This window comes from Neophocaena asiaeorientalis, unplaced genomic scaffold (genome assembly GCF_003031525.2).
Source record: "Neophocaena asiaeorientalis asiaeorientalis breed wild unplaced genomic scaffold, Neophocaena_asiaeorientalis_V1.1 scaffold391, whole genome shotgun sequence".
NCBI lineage: Eukaryota > Metazoa > Chordata > Mammalia > Artiodactyla > Phocoenidae > Neophocaena > Neophocaena asiaeorientalis.
Window position 1 is genome coordinate 2,308,415 of NW_020174056.1, and position 27,201 is coordinate 2,335,615.

The 27,201-nt window shown below is 42.1% G+C and overlaps 1 protein-coding gene across 4 annotated transcripts in view; it reads left to right on the forward strand.

Annotated features, from left to right (window-relative positions):
* The window catches only part of MYO5C (myosin VC), a 110,231-nt gene extending 86,131 nt beyond the window's left edge, over positions 1-24,100 (forward strand). For 3 of the 4 annotated variants that reach the window (XM_024754326.1, XM_024754327.1, XM_024754328.1), the window contains exons 34-41: positions 3,042-3,140; positions 4,563-4,717; positions 6,637-6,726; positions 12,085-12,235; positions 12,881-13,163; positions 21,266-21,440; positions 21,954-22,034; positions 23,236-24,100. In XM_024754326.1, coding sequence (XP_024610094.1) covers positions 3,042-3,140; positions 4,563-4,717; positions 6,637-6,726; positions 12,085-12,235; positions 12,881-13,163; positions 21,266-21,440; positions 21,954-22,034; positions 23,236-23,388 — 1,187 coding nt within the window. In that variant the 3' untranslated portion in view covers positions 23,389-24,100. Of the gene's footprint in view, positions 1-3,041; positions 3,141-4,562; positions 4,718-6,636; positions 6,727-12,084; positions 12,236-12,880; positions 13,164-21,265; positions 21,441-21,953; positions 22,035-23,235 lie in introns of those variants that run through there. The other variant, XM_024754329.1, reaches the window with a different exon arrangement.
* Positions 24,101-27,201: the final 3,101 nt, after the last annotated feature.

The following is a 27,201-nucleotide window of genomic DNA, read 5'->3' on the forward strand; positions in this document are numbered from 1 at the left end:
GAGAGGCCACAACAGTGAGAGGGCCGCGTACTGCAAAAAAAAAAAAAACCAAAAAAAACCAAATCCAGCAATGATAACAAGCTCTAAAAACTATACAAAAAAAACAAAAACAAAAATGGACAGACAGAATACTAGGACAAATGGTAAAAGCAAAGCTATACAGACAAAATCACACAAAGAAGCATACACATACACACTCACAAAAAGAGAAAAAGGAAAAAATTTATATATATATCTTTTGGAAAGTCTGAGGTCTTCTGCCAGCATTCAGTAGGTGTTCTGTAGGAGTTGTTCCACATGTAGATGTATTTCTGGTGTATTTGTGGGGAGGAAGGTGATCACGTCTTACTTCTCTGCCATCTTGAAGTTCTCTCTCCCTTCATCTGCTTCTGTGTCACTGAACTTTTCTGACTTCTCTCTTCTAACTCCCTTTACTCTTTTGTTCAGTATTGCTTCTTCCTCCCAACCGTTATCACTAAGGCTGTATCTTCAGTTCTCTGTTCTTTTTACTATATTCCTTTCTTTGAAGAGCTCCTTTACTATTACTTATTCAGCTCTCACCTCACATTTAATATGTCCAAAACCAAAATGAGGATCTTTCCGCTTCAGTAATTAATGATAAAGGTCAGTCTGCCCTCATGAGGGCAGAGACCATGTCTGTCCTTCCCATTGCCCAGTGGTGTCCCCATTGTTGGAATGAATGAAGGAACTGCCATCGCTACATAAGGACTTCCAAAATCCACCTGCCATTCCTCACTTTTCCTGAGTCCCAGTCCCTTTTTGCCTCTTAAGACTACTCCTTCACCTTTCTATTATCACCTCCAACCCAGTGTGTCTAAAGTGGAATACATCAGCTTTCCTTCCTGTATCATGTATCCTTCCTGTATCATGTATCTATCATCATATAACAAACTATCCCAAAATTTAGCAGGAATAAAGACGCAGATGTAGAGAATGGACTTAAGGACATGTGGAAGGGGAAGGGGAAGCTGGGACGAAGTGAGAGAGTGGCATGGACATATATACACTACCAAACGTAAAATAGATAGCTAGTGGGAAGAAGCCACATAGCACAGGGAGATTAGCTCGGTGCTTTGTGACCACCTAGAGGGGTGGGATAGGGAGGGTGGGAGTGAGGGAGATGCAAGAGGGAAGAGATGTGGAAACATATGTATACGTATAGCTGATTCACTTTGTTATAAAGCAGAAACTAACACACCGTTGTAAAGCAATTATACTCCAATAAAGATGTAAAAGAAAAGCACAGTTCTGAAGGTCAAGAATCCATAAGTGGCTTAGCTGGGTGGTCCTCGCTGTGAGTTGCAGTGAAGTCATCAGCAGGGATGCAGTCATCTGAAGGCTTAGCTGGGGCTGGAGTGTCTGTCTCCAAGCTCATTCACAGGGCTGTGGTCAGGAAGCCAGTACCTTTTGGACACTCCATAGGTGGCACTAGCTCCCAAGGAGTATGGTCAGGTACAAGTGACCACACTTAAGAATACCCAAAGTATGATGTTCTTATCATGTATTTCTGCTTCATTTATTGTTCTTCCCAGTCCAGATGCAGTTCAGCAGAGGTTATTCTTAGCATAAGTAGGTTGCTTAGTAAAACAGTTAACATTCTACCTTTATCAGTCTCCAAGGGAACAGAGCTAGTAAGTCAACAGGACAGACTCTCACGCAGTAGAAGAGAGTTCTGTTAACTCTTTACCTGGATTATCTTTTTCATCCATCAGAGCCTACTCACTTTTCTTGGCCCAACTGGAGTGCTGCCTCCTTCAAGGAGAAATTTTCAACAGTTCCAACCTACCTATGTGTGATGTCTTATGTCCCCTGTATTTATTTCCTATGGCTGCCTAACAGATCACCATAAAATTAGTGGCTTAATAAAACACAAGTCTTACAGTTCTAGAGGTCAGAAGTTCAAAATGGTCTTCACAGGGTTAAAGTCAACATGTCAGCAGGGCTTCTGTAGGCTTTAGGGGGAGATTCTGTTCTCTAGCTTTTTCCTTCTTCTAGAAGCCACCCACTTTTACTGACTTGTGGGCTTCTTCCACCATCTTTGAATTCAGCAGTGTGGCATCTTTAAAGTCTTTCTGACTCTCTAACCTATGCTTCTGTGTACATCTCCTCCTCTCAGAATGGACATGAATCTTTGGGGACCAGAGGGCAGACTGTGGCCCACCCAAAGATGTCCATGTCCCAATCCCCGGAGCCTGTGAATATGTTACCTTACATGGCAGAAGGGATTTTGCAGGTGTGATTAAGTGAAGGATCTTGAGTTGGGGAGAGTCGCCTGGATTATCCAGGTGGATTCAATGCACAATAATCACAAAAGACCTTATAAGAGAGGCAGGAATGACAAGGTGAGAGAAGGTGATATGACAATATAAGCAGAGAGAGAAAGATGTGGTGATAGAAGCAGAGGTCAGGGTGATGTGGCCCCAAGCCAAATCATGTGGGCAGCCTCTAGAAGCTGGAAAAGGCAAGAAATGGGTTCTCCCCTAGAGCCTCCAGAAGGAACACAGCTCTGCTGACACTTTGATTTTAGCAGTGTAAGATCTATTTCAGTCTATGACCTCCAGAAATGTGAAACCTTTTTAATTATATATTTTTAAAAATTGTGCTTTACGCTACTGAGTTTGTGGCACCTTGTGATGGCACATAGGAAGCTAGGCCAGCCACCTTGGGATCATGCAGTTTGGTGTTTTGTACACCACATGTTTTGTGAATCTCGTTTCTTTAACTGTAATGTCAGTGTCCTGAAGGCAAGAGCATCATCTTGGATCGTTTTCATATCCCCACTGTGCTCGATATATACCAGGTACTCATGAGGATATATACCAGCAGCTGTACTCATTGATATCCTCACAGATAAGATTCACTACCAGAAGAAATTCTTCAGGATTTAATAAAGTTTGCATTTATCAGGAGTTTATGGGCAAACCAGCCAGTATGGGACGGAAAGAGACAGAGTAGTCTCATGATAACACTGGTGAAAGTTGTTTTTGTGTATTTAGTTGATTGTTTGCCTCTGCCTACAGCCAATGATGTGCACCTGTCCTCAGGACCCAAGGAGTACCTTGGAATGCTGGAATACAAGAGAGAAGATGAGGCCAAGCTCATCCAAAACCTCATTCTTGGTAGTGAAACCTGGAACTCTGAATTTTCGCTCTATCTTTGAGAACTTGAGCATCAGCCATTGCTACAGTCTTGGGCAGGGGTATTTCCTCTTCTTCCTCCACTGCTTCTTCTCAGCCTCACCACTGTTGACCACGTAATTCTTTGTTTGGGGTGGGGAGGGGCTTTGCACTGTAGAATATTGAGCAGTGTCGTTGGCTTCTATTCAGTAGAAGCCAGTAGCAACCCCTAGCCACGACAATAAGAAATGCCTCCAGACATTGCCAGATGCCCTCTGGGGATACCTTGCCTTCAGTTGAGAAGTGCTGCCCTAACCTCTTCCCAAGTCTCATCACATGGTCAGGGTAGAAGACACATCTCCTCATCTTTGTGTCTCAGCACAGGAGCCATGGAAAAAGTAATTGTGGTTCCTTTGTTCCATCTGACTTCTGCTGAGAAATTTATTTGAAGGCAGTACGGTGGAGGCTTTCCAGCCACACCTGTTACAGGAATCTCCCAGTGGGCATACTCTAGGGTTGGTGGTCTTAGAAACAATCTTACTAGACTGTCTTCACCATGAAAACCACATGGTTTTCCACGGAAAAGGATAAAAGCTGCCTCCCTATCAGTGGGTTGTAACATCTCAAAGCAGAAAGCCCATATGTAGCCTTACTCCTCATGTCCTAATTGACTCCCCTCAGAGGACATGAGCACCCCTACCCTTTCCTTTCCACCCTGACTGGTGCACAGCTGTGGGGCCTCTTTGTTCCCCTGTCACCACGGGCCTCTCACTGTTGTGGCCTCTCCCGTTGCGGAGCGCAGGCTCAGCGGCCATGGCTCACGGGCCCAGCTGCTCCGTGGCATGTGGGATCTTCCCGGACCGGGGCATGAACCCATGTCCCCTGCATCGGCAGGCGGACTCTCAACCACTGCACCACCAGGGAAGCCCTGTGTTTGCTTATTTTAACTTGTTCTATAAAGTTTCTATCTTCCCTTCATTCCCACTCTGCCTTCCAGCCATTCTCCTCTCCTCAAGACCAGCTGGTCCTCCTCTGCAGGACTTCTGTGTACCTGTTTTCTCTATTCAAGGCAGATGCATGTGATTGCTGAGGTCATATTCCATCCTCATCATAGAGGCTGAAGTGAGGGTGCATGGAACTGGGGTTCCTCTGTTACCTTGGAGATAAGAAATTCTGTCCTTTATTCAACCTTAGAAAAGAGAAGGTACTTTGCAAATGAGAAGTAAGAGAAGCAGGTGGCACCTGCATGTATATTTTTGCCAAGAAAACCGTCAGCCTGAACTCCTCAAAGGGAAAAGACACCCCTATGCATTCAGGCACTGCATCAAGTACAGAAAAGCAGACAACCCCTGCCCCATCATTATAGGTTCCTTATCGGGAGAGCTGATCATCAGCTGTAATCCTCGCTGACTCTCTCTGCTCCAGACCTGAAGCCCCGCGGTGTGGTGGTGAACATGATCCCCGGGCTGCCAGCTCACATCCTGTTCATGTGTGTACGCTACGCAGACTCTCTGAATGACGCCAACATGCTCAAGTCCCTCATGAACAGCACCATTAATGGTATCAAGCAGGTGGTTAAGGTAGGAACTACCTTTGACATGGCCCTTGGTATCATGGCTACTTTAGGAACACCCGTGGGAATGACCAGATGCCTGTACTTTTCCCATCCTTCACCTCCAGTCTTTGGTCAACCACATGATTTCTCAAACCAGTCAGAGGCCAAATCAGGAAAAGAATCCTAGCTGTTAGAAAAAGACAACTTAGGTCAGAGAGCCCTAAGGGTGGGGATCTGCCAGTGGACCCCAAATCCTTACCTGCAAAACTACAACCTGGTAGCCACCACCCCACCACTTCCGTCCCCCGGGGCTGCAAAGAGGGGCTGGCTGCAAGGAGTATGTGTCTATCCAGATAACAAGTGTGAATGCCAAGGAATGGGAAGGACTGAAAAATTACTCATCTCTTCCCTTGGCATTTATGTAATTCTCCCTTATAAAACCACAGTATGTACTTTTATTCTCAGCCCAGAAACAAAGATAACCTATATGTAAGGGACCAGTAAAATATAGATCCATTATTCTTCATTCCCCTTCCAAATGGGAAGTAATGTTTGATTTTGAGATATATGTAATTTTTTTTAGTTGGGGAAGTCCTATCTCACTTTTAGTAAAATATGTGTTCTAGAAAAGTCATGAGCAATTAAATCCTATTTTAAATACTCTAGGAAAAGGGAAGAATAAAAACAGTGAGTGCATCAGGGCATGGATAATTCTTCCCCCCTATCCCCCCTCCCACCAAATTTTATACTAAGAATTCATTATTCATCAGGAGTTAGGAATAGAAAGCTGACATTGACTTGGTGCTGGGTGCTTTATGGTCACTGTCTTCACAGGAGCTACCACTGTGTTCTTAGAAGAGACTTCCATAAATTCATGCTTTCCCTGTCCGTATTTTCATAAGTTGGGTTTTCTCAGGGTACACTTGCACTACGTTCCAGGTCATGGGCACACAGTATCTGCCCCATCGTGCTGCTCTGGAATGCTTAAATACTTAGAAACTGAAAGACACGTGGCATGAGGAGTGTAAATCCTTCCTTGCCAGCATCTACCATCTCAGCTTCTTCAGTGGCTTCCCACCCCTCCCCCTCCAGTGCACAGCACGTTAAAGCAACCCTCACTTGGTCCACATACCCCCTTGGCCACCGTGCCTTTTTTTTTCACCCCTTGCAATCTGGCTTCTACCCCCATTACTCCACAGAAAGATCACAAGTAATTCCTCTTGCTAAATCCAATGGTATTTTCTTAATTTTTATTCTCTTTAAGTGGACTGAACAGTAGCACCATCTCCTTGAAACGCTCTGACATTGTCTTTCAAATCCCAGGACTTTCCCAGTTTTCCTTTTATCTCTCTGGTCTTTATTACCTCTGCTTCCTTTGCTCATTCCTCTCCTTCCTGCCCCATAAGCGGGGGTGTTCTTGCCAACAGAGTCCTCGATGCTGAGCTCTTGTCTGTCCACCCCTTTCCTTCAAGGAGGACATCCTCCCACCTCTCTCCTGAGGTTTGCTCAGCTGTCCACGTTCCACATCATCTCTGCATCCTCTGAGCTTTTGTAGCACAGTCTATGCCCATCACGTAGGCTGTTGGCCGCCTGTTTAACTGTGTCCTATGTACGTCATGTCTGTCTTACCAGTCAGAATGTGAACTTTGGAGGGCAAGGACTGAGACATTTCTCAGGCATTCCTGCAATGCCTGCTTCAAGGATCATAACAGGTGATATAACCTGTACAGAAATACTTTGCAAACCATAACGTGCTAAATAAATATAAGAGCTTATTTTTATAGTATAAATTTAATAAAGTCTTTAATGAATAAAAAAGGAATTATTTTTGGTCAAAAGCCACCAGCTAACCAAACAGGTAAGATATGTCTGTTCTTGGCTCAGAGGTACCAAATCCAACACCAAAATCCAACTTTGTCTTTTCTTATTGTTTTTTTTTTAAAGGAACATTTAGAAGACTTTGAGATGCTGTCCTTTTGGCTTTCCAATACTTGTCATTTCCTCAATTGCTTGAAGCAGTACAGTGGAGAAGAGGTAGGATTGCCTGCCCACTCTGTGTTCTATGCTGACTGCCAGTCTCCTACCTCCTCATGAGCCAGAACTCACCATAGGAGTTAGGAATTGGGATGCCCAGCTCCAGGGGCAGCTTTTGCTCCACCTGGCTTTCTTACTCCCCCCTTACCCAGGAGACCAGCTTCACATCACCAGCTGAATGGAAGTCACAGGCAAAAAGACTTCTAGAAAGAAGTATAGACCTCAGGCATGGTACTAAGCCTCAGTTTTCTTGACTTAAAATTCATGAGGTAGATTCTGTGATTTCTCATTTTCCTTTTGGTTGTAAAATTCTGAAGTTTTTAGTGTTATCACTCTAAAATACAGCTGTTAGTTCAACATGCCTATTTTCTTCATAGCTGTTCTCACTATGAGATTCTGATAGTTCCTCCATAATCTGCAAATCCTTTGCCATCCTGACTCTGCTTTCAAGGGCCTGACATCATAAAGAAGCTCTTCACCTCCAGGTACTCACAGAGCAATATTTCATTGACCTAAAATAGCAAAAATGGCTTTCAGGGTTTTCACTGCTCTGCAAAATGGTTATACCACTTTATAGTCCTACCAGTAGTATGTAAAGGTTCCAGTGTCTCATACCTTTACCAACAGTAGGTATTGACAGACATTTTATTATTTATTAGTCTCATGGCATAAGATGATACTTTGTTGACTTAAATTGTAATTACTTGATCACTAGTGAGGTCAAGCATCATTTCATGTGCTTACTAGTCAGTTTGGGTTGCCTTTTAAATTGCCTCCTCACATCTGTTCTCCATTTTCCTTAAGGGTGATTTTTTTCTTATTGATTTGCAGGAGTTCTTTACATATTATGGGTAGATTGTGGCTTATCTTCCACTTTTCCTTATGGAGTCCTTTGTCAGACACAATTTTTGAATTCTGATGTACTTAAACCTGTCAGTCCTGTTCTTTTATGATACCTGATTTAATGTCTTTTTCAAGAAATTCTTCCCTACCCTGAGATCATGAAGTTATTCTTTCTTCTAAACTGATAATTCAAATTTAGAGTTCATAATTATGCTTTTATCCAAAATTGGTATGATTATTTATCCCAAGTTGACATGTGAGGTAATGATCTCCTATCTTCTTCCATGTGGATAGCCAGTTGTCCCAATGGAGAGAAAGTAAAATAAAATATAAAAATAATCCTACTGGTACTATTGAATAGAGAAATTAGTAAAGAAAATCCAACCCCTAACCAAAAGGAATGTTAGGGGGAGGGTGGAAGACCAGCCCATTTAAGACAAACTGGCCTCTGTGAGGCTTTAATGGGAGGCATTATTCAACACCATTTTTAAAAATCCTTTCTTTACCCCCTTCTGCCATGTATACAAAGTTCTTGTCCCTGTCTGAGTGGTTTTTAATTACTGTATTTTTATTTCTAAAATTTCAGTGGTTCTTTTTCACCTCTGCCTTTTATAATGTCCTATTCTTAATGGTTTTTTTTCTCTTTTATCTCTTTGAACATGCTAAACATATTGTATTAGTCTGCTTGGTCTGCTAGCACAGACTAGGTGGCCTAAACAACAGAAATTTATTTTCTCATAGTTCTGGAGGACAGAAGCCCAAGATCAGGGTGCAGGCATGGTTGGTTCACTGGTGAGAGCTCACTTCTGGGCTTGCAGACAGCCACCTTCTCACTGTGTAGTCACATGGCCTTTCCTCAGTGCATGGGGTAGAAAGAGAGATTGAGCTCTCTGCTGTCTCCTTCTGTAAGAACACTAATCCTATCAGATCAGGACCCCACCCTATTACTTCATTTAACTTTAGTAACTTCCTTAGAGACCCCATCTCCAAATATAGCCACCCTGGAGGTTAGGGCTTCAATATATAAATTTGAAGTGGGGGACAAATATTCAGCCCAGAACCCACATTTTAAAATATTTCAGATTGGTCTATACTCTAATTATAAAGTTATGAATCTCACTTATTCACCTACCAACTTCTTACAGCAGTTCATTTCCTTGGGTGCTTTGCAGTTTTTTCTGTGAGCTTCCATGGGAGTTGTTTTCCAATGAAGTGTAGCTCTGGAGGCACATATTTGTCAGGGAAATAAACAGGACGGTAATGTTTACAGTTGACCCATCCACAGATTGAATCACCTGTGGATCATGTGGTACTATAGTACATATTTAGTGAAAACATCCGCATGTAAGTAGAGCCATGTAGTTCAAACCCATGTCATTTAAGCGTCAAGTGTAGTAAGTTATAGAAAATAAATGCTACCACAAACATCGAGAAATCATTCGATACAAATCAGACATTAAGTTTTAAAGTATAGGAGTTATAGTAGAAGCTTATGATAATATCATTAGTAGAGATAGTATTTTAATTTTCTACATGTCTACATTATTCTTTTTTTTTTTTACATCTTTATTGGAGTATAATTGCTTTACAAGGGAGTGTTAGTTTCTGCTTTATAACAAAGTGTATCAGTTATACATATACATATGTTCCCATATCTCTTCCGTCTTGCGTCTCCCTCCCTCCCACCCTCCCTATCCCACCCCTCTAGGTGGTCACAAAGCACCGAGCTGGTCTCCCTGTGCTATGCGGCTGCTTCCCACTAGCTATCGATTTTACATTTGGTAGTGTATATATGTCCATGTCACTCTCTCACTTTCTCACAGCTTACCCTTCCCCTTTCCCATATCCTCAACTCCATTCTCTAGTAGGTCTGTGTCTTTATTCCTGTCTTACCCCTAGGTTCTTCATGACATTTTTTCCCTTAAATTCCATATATATGTGTTAGCATACGGTATTGGTCTTTCTCTTTCTGACTTACTTCACTCTGTATGACAGACTCTAGGTCCATCCACCTAATTACAAATAGCTCAATTTCGTTTCTTTTTATGGCTGAGTAGTATTCCATTGTATATATGTGCCACATCTTCTTTGTCCATTCATCCGATGATGGATACTTAGGTTGATTCCATCTCCGGGCTATTGTAAATAGAGCTGCAATGAACATTTTGGTACATGACTCTTTTTGAATTATGGTTTTCTTAGGGTATATGCCCAGTAGTGGGATTGCTGGGTCATATGGTAGTTCTATTTGTAGTTTTATAAAGAACCTCCATACTGTTCTCCATGATGGCTGTACCAATTCAGATACCCACCAGCAGTGGAAGAGTGTTCCCTTTTCTCCACACCCTCTCCAGCATTTATTGTTTCTAGATTTTCTGATGATGGCCATGCTGACTGGTGTGAGATGATATCTCATTGTAGTTTTGCTTTGCATTTCTCTAATGATTAATGACGTTGAGCATTCTGTCGTTTGTTGGCAGTCTGTATATCTTCTTTAGAGAAATGTCTATTTACGTCTTCTGCCCATTTTTGGATTGGTTTGTTTGTTCTTTAATTATTGAGCTGCATGAGCTGCTTATAAATCTTGGAGATTAATCCTTTGTCAGTTGCTTCATTTGCAAATATTTTCTCCCATTCTGAGGGTTGTCTTTTGGTCTCATTTATGGCTTCTTTTGCTGTGCAAAAGCTTAGAAGTTTCATTAGGTCCCATTTGACTGTTTCTTCCTCATTCAGTCTCAGCAGGTTGTGCATTTCTAAGGTTTTGTCCATTTCTTCCAGTTGTCCATTTAATTGGCATAGAGCTGCTTGTAGTAATCTCTCATGATCTTTTGTATTTCTGCAGTGTCAGTTGTTACTGCTCCTTTTTCATTTCTAATTCTATTGATTTCAGTCTTTTCCCATTTTTTCTTAATGAGCCTGGCTAATGGTTTATGAATTTTATCTTCTGAAAGAACCAGCTTTTAGTTTTATTGATCTTTGCTATCATTTCCTTCATTTCTTTTTCATTTATTTCTGATCTGATCTTTATGATTTCAGGGAAGAAAGAAGATAAGATAAAATAAAGTAAGATAAAATAAAATAAAATTATTAAAATAAAAAATAATTATTAAAAAACTAAATTTTTTTAAAGAAAAAAAACGGACAGATAAAACCCCAGGAAAAAGGTGGAAGCAAAGCTATACAAAGTCTCACACAGAAGCATACACATACACACTCACAAAAAGAGGAAAAGGGGAAATCATCATAAATCTTGCTCTCAAAGTCCACCTCCTCAATTTGGGATGATTCGTTGTCTATTCAGGTATTCCACAGATGCAGGGTACATCAAGTTGATTGTGGAGCTTTAATCCGCTGTTTCTGAGGCTGCTGGTAGAGATTTCCCTTTCTCTTCTTTGTTCTCACAGCTCCCGGGGCTCAGCTTTGCATTTGGCCCCGCCTCTGCATGTAGGTCGGAGAAGGGCGTCTGTTCTTCGCTCAGACAGCACGGGGTTAAAGGAGCCGCTGATTCGGGGTCTCTGGCTCACTCAGGCCGGGGGTAGGGAGGGGTACAGATGCTGGGCGAGCCTGTGGGGGCCGAGGCCAGTGTGATGTTGAACCAGCCTGAGGCGCGTTGTGCGTTCTCCTGGGGAAGTTGTCCCTGGATCCCGGGACCCTGGCAGTGGCGGGCTGCACAGGCTCCCCGGAAGGGGGGTGTGGATAAGGACCTGTGCTTGCACACAGGCTTGTTGGTGGCGGCAGCAGCAGCCTTAGCGTCTCATGCCCGTCTCTGCGGTCCACGCTTATAGCCACAGCTCACGCCAGTCTCTGGAGTTCCTTTAAGCAGCGCTCTTAATCCCCTCTCCTCGAGCACCAGGAAACAAAGAGGGAAGAAAAAGTCTCTTGCCTCTTCGGCAGGTCCAGACTTTTCCCCGGACTCCCTCCCGGCTAGCCTAGCCGTGGTGCACTAACCCCCTGCAGGCTGTGTTCATGCCGCCAACCCCAGTCCTCTCCCTGCGATCCGACCGAAGCCCGAGCCTCAACTCCCAGCCCCGCCCACCCCGGCGGGGGAGCAGGCAAGCCTCTCGGGCTGGTGAGTGCTGGTCGGCACCGATCCTCTGTGTGGGAATCTCTCTGCTTTACCCTCCGCACCCCTGTTGCTGTGCTCTCCTCCGCAGCTTCGAAGCGCCTCCCCTCTGTCACCCGCAGTCTCCACCCGTGAAGGGGCTTCCTAGTGTGTGGAAACCTTTTCTCCTTCACAGCTCCCTCCCACTGGTGCAGGTCCCATCCCTATCCTTTTGTCTGTTTATTCTTTTTTCTTTTGCCCTACCCAGGTACGTGGGGAGCTTCTTGCCTTTTGGGAGGTGTGAGGTCTTCTGCCAGCGTTCAATAGGTGTTCTGTAGGAGTTGTTCCACGTGTAGATGTGTTTCTGGTGTAACTGTGGGGAGGAAGGTGATCTCCCCGTCTTACTCTTCCGCCATCTTCCCCTTGTCCCCCAGTAGGCCTATTCTAATATTTATATTCAAAATTACTTCCAGGAATTCATGAAGAATAACAATCTGCGTCAGAATAAGAATTGCTTGAACAATTTTGACCTTTCAGAATACAGACAGATTCTTAGTGATGTGGCTATTCGAATATATCATCAGTTCATTATTATAATGGAAAATAACATTCAACCAATAATAGGTAAGAAAAGAATCGATGACCAAGAAATATTTTAAATGACATTGAGACCTTAAAAAAATAAATCTGGTGCACGGCATGTGTAATTCCAAAGAACATAATTTAAAAACAAGAAGATTTACTGATGTAAATGTCCAATTTTTAATTCTTTGATTGCTAAAATGATTACATATATAAAAGTACACAGGTCATAGTTTTATTTCTGTAGGGGGGATCCATCCCGAAGGGAAAGACTTGGGAGAACTGCTGCTACTTATATGGCTAATCCTGGTTCTTAGCCAAGTATTTTTGAAATTCTAAAGCCTCACTCAAATTCTTGTATACTTTCTTCAATTTTCTGAAATTTAAATACTTTAGGCTTTAAGTAGTTCCAGACCGTGGGTTGTCACGCTAACCAGCTCTCTGTCCTGTGATGTTGAAAGAAGAGGAGCTGTTGCCCTGCTGTAGGTGACGGTCCATCCCCATCCACCCCTTACATCTTGGTGCTCCCCAACCCTCCATTCTTTTACTTCCTCTATCACAGCTATATCCACACTAACTCGTGTGGAAAATGTCCCACCTCCTGAAACAGACACATGAGAGCAGTGGAAATGTTCTCTGGGTGTCCCCACTGTGTGTGCAAGAAAATCTTCCCGTTTTTCTCCATAGTGCCAGGCATGCTGGAGTATGAGAGTCTGCAGGGCATTTCCAGCCTGAAGCCCACAGGCTTCCGGAAGCGGTCATCCAGCATAGATGACACGGATGCCTACACAATGACCTCCATCTTGCAGCAGCTGAGCTACTTTTACAGTACCATGTGCCAGAACGGCCTGGACCCTGAGATCGTGCGGCAGGCAGTGAAGCAGCTCTTCTTCTTGATTGGGGCGGTCACCCTGAACAGCCTCTTCCTGCGCAAGGACATGTGCTCTTGCAGAAAAGGGATGCAGATAAGGTAAGACCCATAAAGCACCACTAATCCTGGAGAGGCTGGCCAGAAAGGATGCTCTTAAAGTCCAAGGCCACACACTCTGCCCTCCCTCCACAAGAGCTGCACTGCTGGAGGGTGTGCAAGATGACTCTTAGAACCTTGGAAATGTCACCCATCTGATGCCAGGCCCTCTTCCCATCACTCCACCCCACGCTACCTTGACGGTCTGGCAGAATGTCTTCTACTAAGAACTAGTAATAGTGTATTTTAAATTCTGGCCCTCTGTGGTTATCATATACTCAACCAGTATTTATTGACCACCACTTCTGTGACTAGCACTGCTGGTGGGGGACACAGGAAACAGAGGAAGGGGTGATTTGATCCCTGCCATTGAGAAGCTAAATGATGATTCAAAACCACTATAATTAAGTCACAAACAAGTGGTGAGGGAAGTGCTTCAGAGAGGAGAGATTATCGTGGACAGAAAAGTTAAAGAAGCCTGAAAACTGTGTGTGAGTGATTAAAAATGGGAGAACATTTCAGGCACGGCAATGAGTGGGCAAAGGCACAGTGGTAGAACTGAGTGAGGACCCGTCCTCAGGCAGGAGTAAATAGCTCCGTCTAGATTAAGCGGAGGTTTGTGTCGGGAACAACAGGTCCGCAGTAGAGTGGTAAGTTAGACCCAGACTGGGAGGGTCTGGAATGCCAGGCCAAGCACTGGGAGTTCATCCTGCGGACATGGTCATCCAATTTTGAGGTGTGTTGACTTCTCTTTGTCTCTAAAGCAAGGAAACACAGACCATTAGCTATTGTTTGAATTAACACTGTCACATTATTAGAAAGCATATAATATGGGATAGATATTTAAGATTTTTATAATATGTGCAGGGATTTGACACCTGTAGGTGATAGGAGAACCTGGGATGGTGATGATGGCAGTGATACAATGAAAAGTGACCCAAAAAAGTTTATTAAGCCAAGAAATAAACAAGAGGCATCCATTACATCTTTTTAGCATTAGAGGTGGACATCCCTACAAATCATTGTGGCAAATTCTCATGATACCAGGTTGTGGTTTTCAGATGTGAGGGAGTATTCAGGAGGACTGGGCTTTTTTTCCTCTTCATTGAGAGAGGAAAGACTTCTGTTTATTTCTCGAGCACTGAGCAGATGCCCTGTAGCCCTCTGAGGTAGGATTCAGGCCTATTTAAAGTAAAGCCATAAACCTCATGAGCCATAAACCTCAGAGTCTTTGCTAAACAACTCTCATTCCATCAGTAGGTCCCCAAGTTGAGTGAACATCTGTCCCCATAGGTGCTCAGTATTTTCTCCTCTCACCAATTGAAAGTGCTATTAGAGAAGTACTGACTTTCCAGTGTGTTGGTCTGAGTAAGTAGCACATGCATTTAAGAGGCATTCATTCATTCAGATATTGACTCAGCTCCTGCCATAAACAAGGCGCACCAGGATTTACAGTGACTTTACCATGACAACACAAGGAACACAATAACAAAACATGAACACAAGTGGAAAATCAAAACCACAGAAAAGAAAAACATAAACAGTAGACAGAGTAGCTTGAAAACTGGCTCTAGGCTTTCTGACTGCCAGGAGAAAAAGCCAAATGTCATAGCTCTCTGGTCTCATCTGGCTTGGAGAGGCAGACCAGTTCCTGGGAAGATATAAAGATTTTCCTAGTATGTAATTCTTTTTTGTGCCTAGTCATGAATTGTAAAAATATTATCTCATGTGCAACTTTATCTCACCATCTTCACAATAGCATTTTTGCTGCAAGTTCCACTGTGGCTGTTTTGCCCAGGGATCTTTGATAAGAACCTAGGTAGGGGTCCTGGAGACGGAGACAGTTCTGTTAGGAACCAGAATAATGTGGCCCAACTACAAACATTGCTTGATGGCCTGAGGGAATCTGGGGGGAGTACGAAAGGCATTGACTTGGGTCTTGAAGGACAAGTAGGATTCCAGCTGACCCAGAACCAGAGGAACGAACACAGGCCTCAGTGAAGGAAAACCAGCTCCCTTTGAAAGGAGCACCAGGAGTGATGCGAGGACCTAGAAAGATGGGTTAGAAAGACAAAGCAGAATGCCAGCATGAGAAATGCATGCTTTAGTCCCTCAGGAGTAGCAGCCACAACAGATTTTTTTTTCTTTTTTCAGAAGGCTTTAAACTATGAATTCAATTTCTTTAATAGTTGTAGGAATATTCAGGTTATATATTTCATCTTGGATGAGTTTTGGTAGTTTTTGGTTTTCAAGGAAGTAGTCCACTTCATCAAAGTTGCGTTTATGTGTATAGAGCTGTTCAGAATATTCCCTGTTATTCTTTTAATTTCTGCAAAATTTGTAGTGATATCCCCTCTTCCACTCCTCTGTGGGTAATCTGTGACTTCTCTTTTCCTTGGTCAGTCTTGCTAGAGGTGTATCAGTTTGGTTTCACTGATTTTTATCTTTTCTTTTTTTAATTTAATTGATTTCGGTTACTGTCTTTATGATTTCATTCCTTCTGCCTACTTTGCATTTATTTTTCTCTTCTTCTTCTAGGTTCCTAAAGTAGAAGCCTGGATTATTGGCTCTGAGACCTTTCTTTTCTAACATAAGCATTTAATGCTATACATTTCTTTCTAAGCACTACTTTAACTCTATCACACAAATTTTGATATATTTTCATTTTTGTTCAGTTCAAAATATTTTCTAATTTCCCTCGAGTCTTACTCTTTGACCCATGGATTATTTAGAAGTGTGTTGTTTAATTTCCAAGTGTTTAGAGACTTTCTTGTTACCTTTCTATTATTGATTTTTAGTTTAATTTCATTGTGCTTGAAGAACATACTTTGTCAGTCAAACTCTTAGAAACAGAAGGTAGAATGGTGGTTGCCTGGGGCTGAGGAGAGAGAGAAAAAGGGAGTTGTTGTTCATTCAATGGATGTACAATTTCAGTTTTACAAAGTGAAAATGTTCTGGGAATCTGTTATACAACATGGTGCATATAGTTAATACTACTATACTATACACTTACAGTAGTTCAGATGGTAATTTTATGTAATGCATTTTCTACCACAGTTTTTAAAAAAATCTCAAGGTACATCCAGGTTAACATATACCATAGATTGTGATATTAGAATTACCAACCATCCCACTTTGCCCAAGACTTTCCCAGGTTTATTTTTAAAATACAAACATAAATATTTTGGGACTTCCCTGGCAGTCCAGTGGTTAAGTCTTCACACTCCCATTGTAGGGGGTATGAGTTTGATCCCTGATAGGAGAACTGCTAAGATCCCACTTGCTGCATGGCATGGCCTAAAAAAAAAAAAAAAAAAACTTATAAATATTTTTACATTGAAGAAAACAAACTTTGTATGATTTCAGTTATTTTTAAATTTGTTAATATTTGCTTTTGTGACCCAGGTCTATTTTTGTGACTCTTCCCCATGCAGTGGGTTGAAAAGAATGTATATTCTGTTTTTGCTGGGTACAGTGTTCTATAAATGTAGATCAGACCCAGTTTGTTGATGGCGTTTTTCATTTCTTCTATATCCTTGCTGATTTTCTGTCTATTAGTTCTACTGATTATTGAGAGGAATGTTGAAGTCTCCAACTGTAATTATGGAGTTGTCTATTTCTTCTTTCACTCTGTCAGGTTTTGCTCTACGTATTCTGAAGCTCTGTTTTTAGGTGCATACACACTAAGAATTGTTAGTCTTCTTGGTGAGTTAGCCCTCCTGTCGTTATTTGGGGTCTCTCTTTGTCCCTCCCTGGTAATTTTCTCTGCTTTGAAGTCTACTTTGTCTGAAGGTCTACTTTTTATTTGGATCAGTGTTTTCATAGTATATTTTTTTTCCATCCTTTTACTTTTAACCTATCTGTATCATATCTGAAGTGAGTTTCTTGTAGGCAGCATATATTTGGGTCCAGTTTTTTGTTTTATTTTTTCATCCAGTCTGACAATCTGTGCTTCTTAATTGGAGTTTTAGACCATTTAAATTTAATGTAATTATTGGTATACTCAGATTTAAGTCTACCATTTTGTTATTTTCTGTTTGTTCCTTCTGGTTTTTATTTCTCTGCTTTCCAGTTTCTGTCTTCTTTTGGGTTCTTTGAACATTTCTGGTACCCCTTTTAAATTTATCTATTTTTTCACTATCTCTTTGTATCTTTTTTAATGGCTGCTGTAGTAATTACAGTATACATACTTACCTTTTTCAGTCATTTTAGAATCAGTATCTTATCACATTAAGTGGAATGTAGAAACCTTACCATTACATAGGCCCCTTCCCCTCTTCGCTTGTTGTCTTATATATTATATCTACGTACATCAAAAACTCTGCCAGACAATGTTATAATTTTTGTTTTAAACCATCCAACATATTTTAAAGGACTTAATAGAAGAATGGTCTATTGTATTTACCCAGGTACTTATCATTTCTGTTATTCTTTCATTTCTAATGTTTCAAGTCTCATTTTCCCCCCAAATCTCATTTCGATTTCATTTTCCTTTTGCCTGAGGAAATTATTTTAGTAGTCCTTTTAGAGCAGGTTCACTGACGATAAATTCTCTTAGCTTTCTTTCCTCTGAAAATACCTTCATTTCACCTTCATTCCTAAAGCATATTTTTATAGGCTACCAATGTCTGGGTTGACAGTCCTTTCTTTCATCAGTGTAAAAGTGTTCCACTGTTTCTGGCTTCCATGGTTTCTGATGAGAAATGCACAGTCATTTGAATTATTATTTCCCTATAAATAATGCATAGTTTTTCTCTGAGCTCCAAGTTTTTTTTTTCTTTGTGTTTAGTTTACCACAGTTTGATTATGATGCATCTGGGTGTGGATTTCTTTGGGTTTAGTCTCTTTGAGCTTCTCTGAACTTCTTGACTCTGTAGGTTTGTGGATCTCACCAAATGTGGCATTTTCAGCCATTTCTTCAAATGTTTTGTCTGCATCACACTTTCTCCTTTCCTTCTGGAATTTCAATGACACAAATGTTAGACCTTTCATTATTTTGTTATCCCTAAAGTTCTGTTCTTTGTACTTTTCAGATTGGATAGTCTTTATTGATCCCTTGAAGTTCACTGACTCTTTTCTCTGCCATCTATATTCTGCTATTGAGCCTATTCAGTGAGTTCTTTTGTTTCAGTTATTTTTCAGTTGTAAATTTCCATTTTTTTGAAACATCTTCTGTTTCTTTTCTGAAGCTTTCTATTTTTTCATGTATTTCAAGATAGTTTGTCCTTACTTTTTGGAGCATTTTTGTGATAGCTTCTTTAAAGTCTTTATCATATGATTCTAACATCTGTGTCATCTCAGAGTTGATACTATTAATTGCCTTGTTTAATGTGACTTAAGATTTTCCTGGTTTTTGTATGCCAAGTAATTTTGAATTGTATTCTGGACACTTTTTATTATTATATTATGAGACACTGAGTCTTTAAATCCTATGGAGAATGTTGATACTTTTATCTGATAATCAGCTCACTTGGGTTCAGGCTCTGCAGGTTGTGGTTCCTATGTCAGTTCTGTCTTCAAAGCCTTTGTAACGCTATTTGGTTTTGTCTTTTTTTTTTTTTTTTTTTTTTTTGCGGTACGCAGGCCTCTCACTGTTGTGGCCTCTCCCATTGCGGAGCACAGTCTCCGGACTTGCAGGCTCAGTGGCCTTGGCTCACGGGCCCAGCCGCTCTGCGGCATATGGGATCTTCCCGGACCGGGGCACAAACCCCTGTCCCCTGCATCGGCAGGCGGACTCTCTACCACTGCGCCACCAGGGAAGCCCTGGTTTTGTCTTATGTGTGACACACAGCGGCCAGACTGAAACTTGGGTGGTGTGCAGTCCTATAGTTTAGTCCTCAAAGTTTATGTGTGCTCTTGAGGGTCAGATCCATCCCTGGGCTCTGGGGTGTGTCCAAGAATTCATAAATAACTTTAAGGGTCACTTTCCCAAGCTCCTCCTCTCCACAGTACCCCTGGTACTTTCCAGATACCTGGGGATCCCCTCTTTGGTCCTCCAGACAGAAAACTGGGGCTTCACTTAACTCACTGTGTGGCACACTTCCAGCAAATGTCCCCACCTGGGGTCAAGTGGTGAGAGGAAGAGCAAGGAGAGTTCATGCCGTCCTCTTGAGCCACAACTCCTCCAACTGAAGAAAGTTCCCCTCTCTCAGTTTTAATTTCCTACTGGACCCTGTTGCCACAACCATAGGACTGTTTGGGGCTTGCACATGAGAGAATGAAGAAAAAGAAAGGAAAAGGAGAAAAAAGAAAAACAGAATTTCCACCCTCTCTCAGAGCATTAGGACACCCCTTTCCAGCACCGCGAGCCAGAACTAGAGGGCTCCTCCTGGAGCTCTTTGTTGGCACCCATGCGCAGTACTGAGTTTCAGGCTGCTTTGAGTTCAGGCCAATGAATAGCAGAGGGAAAGATACTGGTAAACTCATTGTCAGTTTGGAGATACTTCAAATTCTGGTCTTCTCTCCCAGTCCACCTGCTACTGTTTACTTTTCAGAGTCCTCAAATAGCTGTTCCAGGCATTCCATCCAGGTTTTATAGCTGCATTCAGTGGGAGAAACAAAATGGAGTGCTCGCTCCATCTTACCAAGAACCAGAACTCCAGCACAGAGTTTAGAGCGGGAGGATTAACATGCTCAAAATTCAGTGGATTCCCATTAGGAATCTATTGTAATAAGAAGTAGTGGGACAAAATTGACAATGCAAAAAAAGGGGGCATAACCAGTGCAAGAGATGTTACCTCACACTCATTACATCCCTATAGAATACAGTAATTCAGCATTATTGTCCCAATGCTATAACCCATGGGGAGCTGCTAATCTGGAAGGTCAGAGCTGGAACCGACCTTAGAGATCACCTAGTTCAACACTCAATTTTTTTAAACAGCTTCATTGATATATAATTTACATGCCATAGAGTTCACTCATCTAAAGTGTATATTCAGTGGTGTTTGGTATATTTACAGAGTTATGCAGCCATCACCATCATGTAATTTTAGAACAGTTTTATCACTCCAGAAAGAAACCTTACACCCAATAGCAGCCACTCGTATCCCCTACCCAAGTCCCACTGGGGAGTCCCCTCCCCCTCAACCTAACCAACAACAAATATGTTTTCTTACTCTATAGATTTGCCTCTTCTGGACATTTTTAAAATAAATGGAACCATAAATATGTTGTCTTTTGTGACTGGCTTCTTTCCCTTAGCATAACGTTTTCACAGCTCCCCCCTGTGGTAGCATGTGGCAGTACCTCACTCCTTTTTATTGCGGAATAACATCCTATTGTATGGATAGACCACAATTTGTTTATCTATCCATCAACTGGTGGACATTTGGGTTGTTTTCTTTTTTTGGCTATAATGATTAACGGTGCCGTGAACATCTGTGTATGATTTTTTGTGTGGACATGTTTTCAGTTCTCTTTAGTAAGTACCTAGAAGTGGAGTTGCTAGGTCAGAAGGTAGTTTTATGTTTAACATTTTGAGGAACTGCCTAACTGCTTTCCTTAGCAGCTGTACCATTTACATTCCCACTAGCAATGTATGAGTGTTCTCAACACTCTGATTTACCAAGAGAGGTTGAGTAACTCTCCAGGCTCACACAACGGATTGGTGGGATTAAAACCCATGGCTCTTAACTCATAAACCTATGATAATCAGTGACAGAAACAAGAATAAAAACCCCAGTGGACTAAAAGAAAGCCTCTACCAATTGAAAATTTTCTGCTAATTTGCGAAAAGAGATCAAACAATTTTTATACCAATGTAAGTCTTCTCTTCAAATACCACTATGATTTTTTCCTTTAATATATTTTCAAACCTATTATTAAGGGTACTTTAATAGATTATAAATTATTGTAGTCACTGTTCTTTGCTGAGATTTTCTCCAAAGTTTACTGCTCTTATGGCCCCTCATCCTAGACCATCGTGATCCTTAGAACCATGGACCGTGAGAGCTGATCATCTGGCCCACCCCCGTCTTGTTACAAATAAAGAAACTGCTGGGCTGTAGTCTTAAGGATCTCAGTGAGCTCTGGATTCGGCACCCTCCCCTAAAGTGTTCTAAGCGGGTCACCCCTCTTCTCTGCTCCTCTGGCATTTACTCCAGGTGCAACATCAGCTACTTAGAAGAATGGCTTAAAGATAAGAATTTGCAGAACAGCTTGGCCAGGGAAACCTTGGAAGCTCTCTCTCAGGCAGCCTGGTTGCTTCAGGTCAAGAAGACCACAGACAGCGATGCCAAGGAAATCTACGAACGCTGTACCTCCCTGTCTTCTGTGCAGGTGACCAGGCTTGCTGAGTGTCTCCCTGATCTTCACCCACAGATCATGTAATTGGCATTGCCTTTCCTGGCTTAGCCAGCTGTGGGGTGCATCTGCATCTCTCTGTGCTCTTTGGGGAGCATACGTATCTCCCATGGGCTGCCCTCTTATCTAACAGCATTTATTAAATACTAACTCTAGGCCTTAAAAACATAAAAATGCATATGACACATTCCCTGCCCGGTATACTCACATATGTGTATCTGTGGGGAGAGGGGGTGGGAGCAGGGAAGGAGGCTGGAAATGGGGAATTCTCTTAAGGTCATCTAATTATAGGATGTCCTTGCTGCCTTCTATGCTCTTCTCAGCTTGTTTTCTCTTTTGGAAAAAAATAACACATGGTTCTTAGAGCCAGATTATAGTCTGAAAGAACCACTTTTGGTTCCCGACTGTTCCCAGACCACTGGAACCATTATTTCATGGACAGAGTTGTCCTCTTCTGTGGCCTCACACCATGTTATGTACTGTTTGCAGATCATAAAGATCCTTAACTCATACACACCTATAGATGACTTCGAGAAAAGAGTGACTCCATCCTTTGTTCGCAAAGTACAGGTGAGATCCTTAAGGATGTGTCTTTTAATTTTTAGTATAAGACAGTGTTGTTTAATTACCATTATAGAAATTCAGGATTAAAGTACATGTACCAAATATACAAAGGAAAGGCATCCAGGAAAAGCAGCAGGAATTCTCCCTGTCAAATTCCCTGTTTTCAGAACCCATTTTCTCCCCGGGTGGGAAGGGAACAAAAACACCAAAACCGTGACTCACATTCTGTGTTCCTTCAGCATGTCTTGTTTCTCATCAGTCTTTGAGTAAATGCAAGGGAGCAGAGGCTGAATGGAAAGAGAGAACCTGTGTGCCCATTTTTTCTTATTTTAATCCCTGAAGTTTCTTGCCCAATGAACTAGGGCAGCAGTTCTCAAAGTTTGGTTCAAGGGTCCTTGGGGAGGGTGATTCTTGAGATGGTTTCAGGGAGTCTGCAAAGTCTGCCTTTTTCCAAATACATACCTGTATGAGGCAGACTTTTCTTCATACATTTCAACCAAAATAACATAGCACTAGAGGTGAATGCAGAAGCAGATACAAGATTCCACCTGTCATATTAAGTCATACATTTAAAAGAGTTACAAAATTATGAAACAATACCACTTCTCACTAGTTTTTTGAGTTTTCAAAAATATAGGTTTTCAATAAAAATATGTTAACATGTATTGGGCTTGTTATTTTAATGAATTAATAAATATTTAAAATTATTGTTTTAATTACTAATATGATAGATATCAGTAGTTATAACCACATGCACAAAAGCTGTTTGGCGTCCTTGGTAATTTAAGAGTATAAAGGGGTCCGGAAACCAAAAAGGTTTGCAAACCACTGAACTAAAAAGAAATATTAATGCAATAAAAATTTAATACTGAGCTCCACTCATGTTTGGTCTTAGAATTATGCCATGAGTATAGGTGAGAATAGAAAGTAGATCGATTTACAGTCAGTCCATCCTGTGGGAAATTAACTTTTGAAGTGAAACAGAGCAAGTTGAGTATTGATGAGAGCTGATCTGGAAGACCTGGATAAACCATTTCACCTTGGAGCTGTGCTGTTGAAAAGCCGTTTTGTGTGTTATCTCACATGATTTTGAAACGAGTTTTTCACTGGAGATAGAGTTGTGTTTTCCTTGCTCTTGACTTCCAGACAGCCGTAAAGCAGAGTGCCCTGGTTTCCTTACTCATTTTTCCTCTGGTTTTCATTTCAGGCTCTCCTCAGTAGCCGAGAGGATTCATCACACCTGATGTTGGATACCAAGTATCTCTTTCAAGTCACATTTCCTTTTACCCCCTCTCCACATGCTCTGGAAATGATCCAGATCCCCAGCAGTTTCAAACTAGGCTTTCTCAATAGATTATAGCAGGAAAAAAGAGAATAAATGCACTTTTCTTTCAAAAGCTAAAAGAAGGTCACATAGAGGGATGTGGCTTATTAATTGGAACTGGAAATGCTTTGGAATGTGATTTAAGGAAGAAAATAAGAATTCTCCCAAATGGGCCACATCTGCTCTTGCTCGTGGTGATGGTGCTGCCACTGTCATCTTGTAAGAACACACGCCAGCTGAGGTTGGAAAGGCCAATGCTACCTTTGGAATCTCAGCCGGCTTTTACTAGAATTCCTGCAAGTCTCGTATTTTCTGCCAGGTGCCTCTTGTCTAGATCTGTTTTGTGACAGCGGTCCACCCAGAGGGAGTGAGACCCAGGGACACAGTTTATCCTAAGTTTTCTAAAGTTCGTGTGAAGCCCAGATACATTTATGAAGCCACAAATGGGTTCTAGGGCTGAGTCTTCCAAATAATCCCATTTGGCCATGGCGGCCTGTCAAAGTCCTCTCACCCCATGCCTGCCTGATGGGGGCAGAGGTGTTTTACCAACTCTTTTTACTAAGAACGCTCCTGCGTAAAAAAATATTTATTTCAGGCCCCTCTAATTTTTAAGAGAATATTCAATCTGAAATGAATCATAGAAGTATTTTTATGTATATATCCATTTAAAACTAATATATCAGGGCTTCCCTGGTGGTGCAGTGGTTGAGAATCTGCCTGCCAATGCAGAGGACACGGGTTCGATCCCTGGTCCAGCAAGAGCCCACATGCCGCAGAGCAACTAAGCCCGTGTGCCACATCTACTGAGCCTGCGCTGTAGTGCCCGTGAGCCACAACTACTGAGCCCGCGTGCCGCAACTACTGAAGCCCACGCACCTAGAGCCTGTGCTCCACAACGAGTTTAGCCACCACAATGAGAAGCCCACGCACTGCAACAAAGAGTAGCCCCCGCTCACTGCAACTAGAGAAAGCCCGCACGTAGCAACAAAGACGCAGCACAGCCAAAAATAAAAAAATGCAATAAATAAATATACTAAAAAACCACAAAAACTAATATATCATTCAAGCTTAATTTCCACGCCATTTATCATCTCATCCTCCAGAAGATTTCTTTAAACTTTATCTGCCAGCATATTTGCCATAATTTTTCATTGTTTAATATCTTTCATACAATAACTTAAAAAAATAAGTTTGAAAAGGCAACATAGTTGATTTTCTCTATCTTACCAGCATTCAAATCTGTTTTAAGATCTTCTCATAAGAATAATGGAAGAATTTTGTCAGTTCCTCCTTTTGAGAAATCTCTTTCCCAAGTTTTGTGGGAACTATCGTTCCCCCCAAGTTTTCTCCTTTCTTCCTTTCAGAGCATAAAACATCATTTGATAAGCACTCCGGGCCTGTGGCCTCTTCTGCATCACCCCAAAGTCACAGGCCATAGCTGTGATTCTGTAACATGGGCATGTATCTTAGGAGTGGAAATAATACATGATTATGAAGCAACATCACCCTACTAATATGTAATGTCTTTTCATATTACAAATGATTGAATTTAGTTCATTTAGATACATTGTATATGAAGAAATAAGAAGTAGAAGTTTGTGACATCTTAATCAAAATAAATTACCAAATGAATTGGGTCAGATTCTTTTAATTGCTAGGAGATTACAGTTATTTTAAGTGTACAAGTCTTATGCCTTTCTTTAAGGGTCATACTTGAAGATGCTAGAATCTTTATAGATTCATAATATCTCATAAGGGCTTCCCTGGTGGCGCAGTGGTTGAGAGTCCGCCTGCCGATGCGGGGGACACGAGTTTGTGCCCTGGTCTGGGAGGATCCCACATGCCGCAGAGCGGCTGGGCCCATGAGCCGTGGCCGCTGAGCCTGCGCGTCCAGAGCCTGTGCTCTGCAACGGGAGAGGCCACAACAGTGAGAGGCCCGCGTACCGCAAAAAAAAAATAATAATAAGCATCACATAATATCTCATAAAACATATATAAAATTTTTTAGAGAGGAAGTAAATATGCTCTCAGCCCTGGCTCAGGCTCTGTCTGCATGGGGCTCCCAGACTGTGCCAGAATGAGGGGCTACTTGGTGGACACCTGGCTGGGTTTTGGTCCACACGGACTGCCTTCTCCATGCCCCTTCCTGGTCTCCCCTATGCCACAAAGAGACCATCACCCTTCCTTTTTGGCACCCGTAACTCAGGGCTCCTGTCTGTCTTACAGCATTTATCCTAGGCTATAAGACAGTAAGGCTGGCCATTCACTACCCTGTGGGCATCCTGACGTGGCGAGCGGAACTGCAGGGGCAGAGTCCTACTGGAGGCAGCAGGGCTCGTGAGGGTTCAGTCCTGGGAAGGAGTAGATCCTGTTTGGAGACGGGGGGACCTGCAGAGCCTGAAAAGTTTATGCATGGAGAAGGGGGCAGGGGAGCCCTCACCCCACAGTCTTGATCAGCTCTACGAAGCTGAATGTAGCAAGAGTGGCCAAAACAATGAGGTGCTGGTGGGGTGAGGATTGTGAAGAGGCAGGAGCTGCTGATAACCTTCAGTTACAGGTGAATGTCAGGGTTGCTCAGTAAAGCGGGGTCTGAATTTACAGGGGCCAACCCTGCTGAACTCTGTTTCCTGCAAAGGGCAGAGAACTGAGCCCTAGAAACTGGTCAACGGGGGTTCTGAGGGCACCTGGCAGCATGGATGGTCAGAAGGTTCAAGGGGTGAGTGAGTGATGCAAACTGCAGTGCGTGCTTCAGACGTGAACATGGAGCTGCAGGTGGGAAGGAAGGGAGCAGCCGAGCTGTCAAGCCCAGGTAAGGAGATTAGTTAGACGGGATGTAATTGCCTTAGCACTTGGAGCTACAGCTCTAACTTCTCACCGTTCTGCTGATCGGTTCCATGTGTTGAGTCCCTGGAAGGTATGTATGTGTTAACATTAAATTAGAATACTCAGGCTTCCTTAAATGCTCAGAAAAGTGTTCAGGTGTGTGCATACCAAGGTGTTGACTGTGGTCTTTCTGTGTGGTAAAGAGTATGGGTGAGGGGTGGTATGGTAGTTAGTCTGTACGTTCTAATTTTTCCACAATACACATGCGTATCTTTTGAAATAGGTGCTTTGTTTTCAAAATATATTTAGTATTGGCATCAGGGGAAAATTAAGCATATTTACAATTATTTAATCTGTTAAAAATTGACCCGCATGGGACTTCCCTGGCAGTCCAGTGGTTAAGACTGCACTCCCACTGCAGGGGACACGGGGTTCGATCCCTGGTTGGGGTAAGATCCCACCTGCCGCTCAGTGCAGCCCCCCAAAAAAAGGATATTAAAAACAACTGACCCACGTAACATTTCACATGTTAATGTAAATCTTAGAGTGCAGCTTATGGAATAGACAGAGGTTTCGGACACTAAACATTACACAATTTTAGTTAAGCCTGGGAGATTCATCCATTTACTGCCATATGTATCGGCAGTTTATTCTTTTTTATTACTTAAACATATCACAATTTATGTATCTAGTGTATATTGATGAACATTTGGGTTTTTCCAGTTTGGGGCTATTATGAATAAATCTGCTGTGACATTCTTGTTCATGGGGTTTTTTTTTGAGGATACAAGTATGCATTTCTGTTGAGTATATATCAAGGAATAGAATTAATATGTATGTGTAGCTATAGTAGGTCCTATCAACCAGTTTTCCAATGTGGTTGTACCAATTTATCCTCCCACCAGCAGAGGAGGTCCAGTTCTTTACATTCTCACCCACGTTTCACATCATCAGTCTTTTTTACTGTTAGGTATTCTGGTGGGTAAGTGGTGGATTCACGGTGTGGTTTTAACTTGCATTTCTTTG